The sequence below is a fragment of the Cryptomeria japonica genome, chromosome 8 (assembly GCF_030272615.1).
Source record: "Cryptomeria japonica chromosome 8, Sugi_1.0, whole genome shotgun sequence".
In the NCBI taxonomy this organism is placed as follows: domain Eukaryota; kingdom Viridiplantae; phylum Streptophyta; class Pinopsida; order Cupressales; family Cupressaceae; genus Cryptomeria; species Cryptomeria japonica.
This window is the reverse complement of record NC_081412.1, coordinates 698,979,910-698,989,829: the sequence shown is the minus strand read 5'-3', so window position 1 is coordinate 698,989,829 and position 9,920 is coordinate 698,979,910. Positions and strand designations below refer to the sequence as shown.

Genomic DNA, 9,920 nt, shown 5'->3' with positions numbered 1-9,920 from the left:
TATGAGTGGTTTATGATTGAGATTGGCATGCCGTAAAGGTTAGATTGGCAGATGCATCAGGATTATGAGATTGAGCTTTCTCATTCGTAAAAGATCAGATTGATATCTCATAATTAGAGGCAATGAGCAGGCCTTCCCTTTCCCAACAAGCGAGATTGACTATTGATATGTAAGCGATGTATAATTGCGATTGTCACACCATAAAGATCAGATTGTAAGATACACAATTGTTCTAAGTTTGAGCCTCATCCTCAAGAGGCCAGTTTAACATGTGCATCAGGGTATAATATTGAAACTCCTCATTTCCAGAAGGCTAGATTAGCATCTGGGTGCATTAGGAGCATGGGATCAGCTTTCTCATTCGAAAAAAGCTAGGCTGGCATCTGGTAATGAAGTGTTTACAATTGAGACATGCCATCCTGAAAAGGCTAGACTGATATACCATGTGTAAGGCGTAATGGCTTTGTTCGTCACATCCAGAAAAGGCCATATAGAGATCTTTTACATTTCAGTTACAGAATTGAGCCTCTGTATTCCTAAAAGGCCCTTTTAACATATGGTACATATGGGATGAGCCTCCTCAGTTTGAAAGGGCCAGATTGACATCTGGTGCACTGAGACTAAGGGTTTAGCTTTCTTGTCTGAAAAGTTTAGATTGACATTTGGTGCATAAGGGCCAGAAAATGGAGACTACTCATCCTTGAAGGTGCGATTTGGGATCTGGTGTGGGTAATGCTTAATGTCAGCAACATAATCATTGTAAGTCACCACTATGAAACTATTAATGTGTGGCACAGCACAACTGTTATCGTGGAGTATTGAACTATGGTTTGTGGTTGATATTCCCCGAAGGGAAGCAACTTTACTTTAAGGTAAAACTGATCAAAGAATAATGAAAGTTCTAGGCACTAATTTCTCTAGTTTCCCTTATTTCTTGAGCAAAGAAAAATTAAATCGTGAATGATTCACCAGTATGAAATTTTCTACCCTCTCTATTTTCCTTGGGACATTCTTTGTAAAGAGGGAAATATTTAGTTTTTAAATTTCTAGATTTGTTCCAGAGAAGCAAACAAAGGCAGTTATTACATATTTTTAATTTGTACTATTAGCAGGTTTTTAAAGCTTTGATGCTGATGCCAGAGTGATTCTCTTACCTATTGAGCAAATAAAAATCAATTTTATAGATTATTTGACTCGCATGAAATTTAGTACTCTCTCTATCTGTCCTGCCAAAATTATTTTGTAAGATGGAAGCATTCAGTTATTAATTTTCAAGGTTTCTGCTAGGAGAATCAAAATAGTAATCTAATTTATCAGTTTGCAGTCACAGTTTAGTTTATGAGATTTGTTTACTAAGCTTTACTAGCAGTTTTTTTAATTTAAAATCTGATGTTAACTAATGATTTCCTTTAAGGGTCATTAGATCTAGTAATTTTTGAACGAACAGAAGGGAATGGATCTTATATGAATCTCATGAAAATTTCCATCGCTTGTGGACTATGGCTGGCCTAAGATAGATCTCACAATAAATTGCAAAAGGAAAAATGGAAAAAGATCAAAAAGTTGTTGCATGTTTATATTCTTAAAGAATGAACAAATCATCTATACTTTTTAATAGAGCTTGTGGCAAATGCATCTTGAGTGAATCTTGTGGTCTATCTTAAAAGGAAAATTGGGAAATAACTTTCCTTGTTATGTTACAAGGGGAATGCACCATCAAGTTTAGAATGCATTCATCATAGAAGCCACTACATTTGAGGGGTACCCATTTCATTGTATTAACATTTTGGGATATCTATTCTGTTGCATTAACATGTGGTTCATTGAGGTCATCCTTATGGCTAATGATTGCATTGCCGTTGACCATGTTCTGCTGTACCATCAAGCTTAGAATGCTTTCATCATAGAAATCACTGCATATAAGAAGTTTCTATTCTTTTGCATTAACATGTGGATCATTTCCAGCAGGCTGTAACCAAGGTCATTGTGTCGCAAATGATTGCATCACCTTGCCACTAAATCATATTCTGCTATACTATCAACTTAAAGCTTAAATGCTTTCATCATAGAAGCCACTGCATCTATGGGCCTCCTGTTATGGTAGCTCTCAGGTTTCATAGTATAGCTTTGATTAGGACCAGTTCATTTGATTCCAAGTTGGATGAGATTGCCTATTGATTGACACTGGACTTTGTTTAAACTTTCTCTCTTGTTAGTTGAGAGCCTACCATGGCTGGTGGCCCTCTGACTCCTTGACCCCAAGGTAGTCAAGTGCAGCTACATTTATTCTATTGCATTAACACGTGGAACACTTCCAGGGGTCTGGAACTGAGTTCATCCTTATTGCAAATGGTTATGTTAGCTTACCATAGATCATGTTATACTGTACCATGATACTACCATCAAGCTTAAATTGCATTCATCAGAGAAGCCATCCCATTTGAGAGTTATCTATTGCATTGCGCTATTGCATGGATCATATTCCCAGCAGACTTGGTACCAGGTAAAGATTTCATTGTCTAACCACTAAACCATATTCTGCTGTACTATCAAAATTAGAATGTCTTAATCATAGAAGCCATCACATCTGAGAGGTATCTATTCTGTTGCAAAACATGTGGATCATTCCCAATGGTTTAAACCAAAAATCGCAGCAATGACAAATGATTGCATCACCTTAGCATTAGATCATGGTCTGCTGTACCATCAAGCTTAGAATTGCTTCATCATTGAAGCCACCACGTTTGATGGGTATGTATATACCATTGCCTTAAAAATTGTCAATCCCAGCAGGCTTGAACCAAGGTGATCCTTATGGCATGTGATTGCATCACTTCACCACTAGACGATGTTCTACTGTACAACCAAACACAGAATTCTTTCATCATGGAAGCCGCATCTGTGGGACATCTATTCCATTGCACGAGCAAGGGGTTCATTCCCAGCAGGCTTGAACCAAGCCCATCCTTATGGCAAATAATTGCATTGCCTTATCACTAGAAGATGTTCTACTGTACCGTCAAGTTTAGGATGTATTCATCAGTGACCATATCCAAGGGGTTCCTATTGTATTGCATTAACACGTGGATCATTTCTAGCAGGCTTGAACCCAAGGTCATTCTAATAGCAAAATATTGCATCACTTTACCAATAGACCATGTTATGTATTTTAAAGCTTAGAATGCTTACGCTATAAAAGCCACCACATCTGAGGAGTTAGCATGCTGATCATTCCCAGTAGATTTCAACCAATGTCAGTGTTATAGCAAATGATTGAATCACCTTATATCACTAGAACATTTTCTGCTTTACTATATGTTTGCAATTTTTTATCGTTGGGTTCAAATTTTACATATCACTTCAATCATGTTTTGCTATTATGAATAACACAGTTATTCCCTTAATCTTTATTACTAAGGTTGCAAGCCTAAAAACAAGTTTTAAGACTTGAATCATATTTTTAATGTTAGTACATCTTAAAGAGCTTAATCTTTGGCGACTTATCCTTTTCTTATGAGCTTGCAAAATGGTTTCTGCAAATTAAATTTATTATGTATTTGTATTTTATTACATTAACTGCAGTCAGTAGCTACACTTTCTGGTAGTTTTATCTTTAATCATTTCTGTCAAATTTTCAATCATTCTGAATTAGTAGATTCTTCTCATGAGTGAATTTTTATACAAATGTACTTAATCTCTCCGTCTAGCCTTACAACAAATTTCCATAATACCAATCCAGTGAAAGTGCTGGAGCAGAATATAGATTCTATGCATGGAACCCTACAAAAAGCCTACGGCTTTGCTACTTTGCCCATTGCCCATTGCCCTTATACATGTCTACATACAAAGTCTGACCAATGCCATTAAAACTTGTTTAGATTTGGAATGTAAAGGTTAAGAGCTATTTATACAACAAATTATTTTAACAATATTGTCCTTAATTATTGCTGACCATTACACAGCCTGACTAATATTAACTGTGCCATCCTTGCTGCTTAATTGGAGGACTGACGAAAGATTCACAATTCCTCAATACTTGCATCTTTTCTTTTTTCAGCAAAATTTCACAAGACTGTCTTGGTTCAACCGACGCAATGAATTTCCACCCTTACCATAACATGCATATATTTTAGCTCAGGCTTGCTATGCATTTAAAATTTATTATCACTTCACCGTAAAGAACTTTGTTGTTCTTTTCACTTTGTTAAAAGTATCCATCACTGTGCACATTATAGGGAATGGAGTCTTTAGCTATGCAATAGCTAATAACATTCAAGCTAAATGTGGCTTATTATTTCTTTTTCTTTACCATTATTTCTTCAGTAAGTATAAACGTTAGGAACTAGTGGAGAATATATTCTTATTAGCATTTTAACCATCTTTTTAAAAAATGTTTAGAAACTGCATTTAAATTGTTATAATAAAATAATTGGTATACCATAAAATGGGAATTATCTGAAGAGTATCCTCATGATCTCAAAATTATATATGACATCAACTGCTATATTATTTGAATTGTGTGAAGCGTTACAAATGAAATAAAGTCCTTCCTAGTAGAACACTTTTATATCAGAAAATTAAGTTTTGATTATAACAAAATTTGGAGATGCTCCATCAAAGAGCACATTATAGGGAATGGAGCTATGCAATAGCTAATAACATTTAAGCTAAATGTGGCTTATAATTTCTTTTTCTTTACCATTATTTCTTCAGTAAGTATAAAACGTTAGGAATTAGTGGAGAATATATTCTTATTAGCTTTTTAATCGTCTTTTTTAAAAATGTTTAGAAATTGCATTTAAATTGAAATAATAAAATTTTTGGTATACCATAAAATGGGAATTATCTGATCCTCATGATCTCAAAATTATACGAACATTATGACATCAACTGCTATGTTATTTGAATTGTGTTGAGTTGTGTTGAGCGTTACAAAATGATATAAAGTCCTTCCTAGTAGAACACTTTTATATCAGAAAATTAAGTTTTAATTATAACAAAATTTGGAGATGCTAACTTTGTTAGGTGCAAGATCAATATCTGCCAAACATGATGCTCCTGTACCCTTCTAGTTCCATTAGTTTACTCTCAAAGCTCAATTATAACCAAAAAAAAAACAAAAACAAAAAACAATAGCTTCATTTATCTTGCATCATTCTTCAAATCAATGCAGCGATTAAAATTTCAGAGGTACATGCAATAGTACCAGAGCAGTAAAATACTAGTCCCCAATGCTATCCAGTTAACTAATGAAATGGCTATTTACTGAGACCCAGAAAATATGAACTATCAGTTAATGAAAATCAAGAAACAAATTGAGATACTCTGTGCTCTGGAAAAGTGATGATACATTTACAAGATGGTATTGGCACATTATGCCACGCTTATTACACAAATTTATATGTGACCTCACAACTAAGCCATTTTATTAAAATTACTTTCGTAGAGGACAGAATATGGATTTGCCCTACCCATATTATGTTATATGCAGTGATGCTTAATTATGAAATTAACTTTGCTTGACTAATTATTTGAGGTTCTACATTCTTATGGAGGCTTGTCAAAGAGCACCTTGGCCTTCAATTTTTTATGGCCAAGTGGCACAATATCCTTCAAGGATGAGAAAAATTATAAACATGACCTCTACACAATTTCCTCGCTATCTACTCACAAATGGTATAGAGAACAGCCAAGTGTTCCGTCATATATTATTGTGCTGAGATAGCATGTAAGTCCAAAAAGCATAGCAGATCTGTTATAAATTTCCTGACAAAGGTGGAAGGAGGCATGTATTGAAAGTACACCAGCATCATACCAGTTTTTTGATGATGCAAAATGATTGATCTTCTTTCCCTTGATCAAGTGATTTTAGTAAGCAGACAATTCAGAGGCCTGATCCAAAATGATACTGATAACAACTGAGTCGGAACTTGATAAGGCCAGACCTTCATCCTAAAGGATCCTGAAACAGTCAAGCCAATAACTTTTGTTTAGGAATCTAGAATGAATTCATCTCCAGAAGATATGTCCTCTGCTTTGCAAGAAGGTTAGCTGCAATCTTGAATGGTCCCTCAAAAGCACCAACCAGAAGTCCATCAGTTTCCATGCATTGTGGATGATCACTAGGGCGGATTGCAACCAGGGTTGCACCTTTCAGAACCATTCCACATGGGAGCTCAAGAGATGGGGAATACCAAAGTTTCATGTTGAGTGCAGGGATTTGGGTTCTGTTAGATGAAGCCGATACAATTAGAGGTTTTTCACGAAATTCTTCCAATTGGTTTTTGTTCATGCACAATACTCCCTGTCGATCAGAGTCGGTAAGAACAAGAGTTTCCAGGGTGGGGTGCTCTGATATGATATGCTGAAGAAGATAATGCCTTGCAGAAGCAGCAATGAGGGAGCTGATTGTCCAAACCACTCTCAGTTTCAACTTCAGGCCTCCATTTGTGTAAAAGGACTCAGTTACATTTCCAGTGTCTTCATCGTCTGAAGCTCCATTTTCTACATTGAAATTACCATTCAGGTTGGAATCAAATGTCCCAAATAAAAGATAAGAAACAAACCAAAACATGATATTGAAATTTTTATGGCAAACTAATGTACTGAAAAATAAAATTATCTAAGATGAACTTCTAAATGCAGAAAGGAAGTTTACAAACAGAGCCCCGTATCCTTTTACACCTACTCCCTCTTGATATTGAAATTTTTATGGCAAACTAATGTACTGAAAAATAAAATTATCTAAGATGAACTTCTAAATGCAGAGAGGAAGTTTACAAACAGAGCCCCGTATCCTTTTACACCTACTCCCTTTTGGATCTTAAACCCAATAGAAAATACAAAACAGCCTTTCAACCTCTCCCTAGAATCCATTTAAATTGTCACAGTATCTTACACGCCATCCTAGGTCACAGACTGAATGGAAAACATACAAAAACTCAAGATTCTCTCTCCAAAACTCAGTCCTTGTATTGCACATGTTTTATAGAATTTGTGGCCAACGGCAATAAATGAATAACATTCGCAGATGGAACCTTGAAAAACTTAACAATCACTCTTAATCTTTAGAATGATCTCTGAAGTTAAGGAAACAATTCACTAAGAAATCTGACAGTGTATATATTGTTTCACAAACAACCAGGCATAGAGCTCCAAAACAAAAGTCTATTGCTACGATTCTAAATCATAGTCATCTTGAAATTTTTACAAAATTTATCATAACACCTACAAACAGCTACCTAAACAAATAATTTAAAGATCTTATTTTCACCATTCTAACACAAGCTACCTTCAAAGCCCAGAGAAACAGACATGCCAACCAAGGATTATCATGTTTGTCTACCAAGACTAGCATAATAACCATTAGGATCAAAAACCCCATCTAACCCAAATTTCACGATGGTTAAGCTAAAATCCATGCTAACTAATGATTATCATGTTCACCAAAACTAGCATTATTACCATTCGGATTTGAAGTGCTGCTACCTCAAAATTTCATGACTGGTAAGCTAAAATCCCAGAAACAGCCGCACCTAAATTCTAACAAGATCCCTTATTGGCAGGAAAATTGCTCTCAACCTTGCTCGGACAACACTTTTTTCAAGTAAAATTTTGGTGAAATTGATCATCCGAAACATCAGCACATCTCAAATAATCCAAAAATTAAACCAAACGTAACAAACTAAAATAAACCCCTAAAACAAAACAGAAAAAATCTAATAATTGCAAGTGCCCAAGATCAGTCCTTACCATGAAGAAGGCCTAATTTCTCCAAATCACAGTTCTGATCTCTCTTATCCTTGGCAGGATTTAAAACTGAAGAAGCCCCAAGAATGACACAGCTTTCTAGAGTCGTCCCAAACTCTGCCTTCCACTTAAGCAGCACGCCATCTTCAATACCCAGTTCACCACCAGGCAATTCAATCCTCAGATTTTGGACCTCTTTGAAACTCTTTAAAACTTCACCAGGAGAATGATGGGAAACCTCTGGAACCATGGATTTTTTTGGACCCAAGAAACCTTGCAAAGCCTGTAATGGCCTAAAAACACCACCTGACATAAATCTCATCAGGTTGCTCCAAATCCCCCTGTTCTTGGTACTGCTGCCGCCGCTGGTTTCTTCGTTTGATATCACACAGTCCACCTTAACAACTACATTTTGTACTTGTAGGGCTATGCTACAGAACCTCTTTGATACAGCGCAACACCGACCTAGGGCCTTGATATCACCAAATTTGTTGAAAATTACAAGCAAAACTGAATCGGGGAGGCTCTCAAAATGGTCCACAGATGCATTGTATCCCATTTTGGATCAATATATCAAGTTTCCTATTTTCAATACCAAGCAAACCTTCAATACCTCTTCAAAGCAACACACTTCCTTTTTAACTTTTAACCAGATATCTACAGTTACAACCTAGCAGTAGAACAGGAAACTTAAACCATGAGAATCAAATAAAGCTTACACTTTATTTTAAATCTGTATGCCTGTAGGAACAATCATGTAAACAAATAAATACTGTATGATCTATTAAATTATACCAGTTTGATCTGTTCAAAGTCTATCTCTCACTCAATTTCATAAATTCAAAGATGATTATAAACAGAACCCAAAACCATACTGGCTCCAAAAGCCCTCAGAAATTCAATTGAATTGTAATCTTCAACTGCCCTTCAATCCGATGCGTTTTTAGATTCTGTTGAAATACACCCACATCATCCTGACTCAAAGGAACACTTCTATTGGTCCATTCCAAAATGAAATATCTTCCAACAAAATTATTCAATTCCAGGCCACATTCATCCGAAGATTCTATACCCAACCTAATATAGAAAAACTACTACAAACGCATTCAACTGCAAATCTTCAACATTGATCTGGAATTTCCTCAATCTTTTAGTCCAAATGCTTATCCACTTCCTTGCATTCTTACAGCATCTTCCACGACATCCAATCCCGTTCTATCTCCCGAATTCCCAATCTTCCCCTCAAACCATACATTCTCAAAACATTCCCTCCCAATCCCGATCCACACGACTCTCAATCCAGCCCCAAATCTCAAAACTCATGAACTACTTGACGACTACACCTCAAAAACTAGTAAAAGCTTAATTCACTACACCTCAAAACTTCAATGCTCTGTACTGTTGCTTTTGTGGGTTTTCTTTCATTCTATTTACTCAATTTTTCCATTCATTAAAATCTATTCAAAAACTCTCCTTCAACTTGCTTCTCTTCGACGCCACTTCGTTTTGTTCATACTCAATTCCTCAACATGTTACAGCAGCCGCAACTTTAAGAAGCCTATTCCAGTTCCAAAGCAAATCTTCATAAATTCTCCATTATCATGGATCCAAAGACCATTTTAGACAACACCCAACTCAATTAGAGCACAAAATATCTGGATCCAGGCCAATCCTGAGCATATAACTATATTTACACTTTGTTAGCTTACTTCTTAAGGCATTCTAGACCATTCCTAATGTTCAGAGGAGCAGATGTGCAGGGTTGCAGATCTGCTCCATCACGGTGCATTTATTCAATTCTTGTGGGGACGCACCCACCTATTGAGCTTCCCCGCGCTGCCTCTCCAACTCCTGCAAAATCCAAAAAGAAAAAAGAAAAATAATTATCCCGTATGACGTCAGCATCCACCTCTCTCAGAATTAACCCTGGTTCAACCAAGGTTTGATGTCTTTAAGTAGATTATAACATACATATTTAAATTAAAAGTCCTTCTCAATTAAGCTGTCATTAGTAAGAGAAATTAATGGCAAAGACTTTTCTCATAAAAAGATATAATTATTAATTCATCAAAATTTTTTAAGAGAGGTCATAAGTTCAAGTCTTATTTGGGGTAAGGTATGTGTGTCTTGTTTGTAGCATAGGTAGGTTCTTTGGGTCTCATATTGCTATA

The 9,920-nt window shown here is 35.9% G+C and overlaps 1 protein-coding gene across 4 annotated transcripts; it reads right to left on the bottom strand.

Annotated features, from left to right (window-relative positions):
- Positions 1 to 5,297: 5,297 nt before the first annotated feature.
- Positions 5,298 to 9,669, bottom strand: LOC131064734 (F-box protein At5g46170). Of its 4 annotated transcripts, none has more exons than XM_057999003.2 (3): positions 8,469 to 9,669; positions 7,753 to 8,331; positions 5,298 to 6,504 (listed from the first exon to the last, which is right to left on the bottom strand). In XM_057999003.2, the coding sequence occupies exons 2-3, from the start codon at positions 8,306 to 8,308 to the stop codon at positions 5,999 to 6,001; spliced, it is 1,062 nt and encodes a 353-aa protein (XP_057854986.1). In that variant the 5' UTR covers positions 8,309 to 8,331; positions 8,469 to 9,669; the 3' UTR covers positions 5,298 to 5,998. The 4 variants fall into 4 exon arrangements, with proteins under 4 accessions (XP_057854986.1, XP_057854984.1, XP_057854987.1 ...); XM_057999001.2 differs by having other exon boundaries at positions 7,753 to 8,419; positions 8,545 to 9,669; XM_057999004.2 differs by having other exon boundaries at positions 8,545 to 9,669.
- Between the last annotated feature and the right edge of the window lie 251 nt (positions 9,670 to 9,920).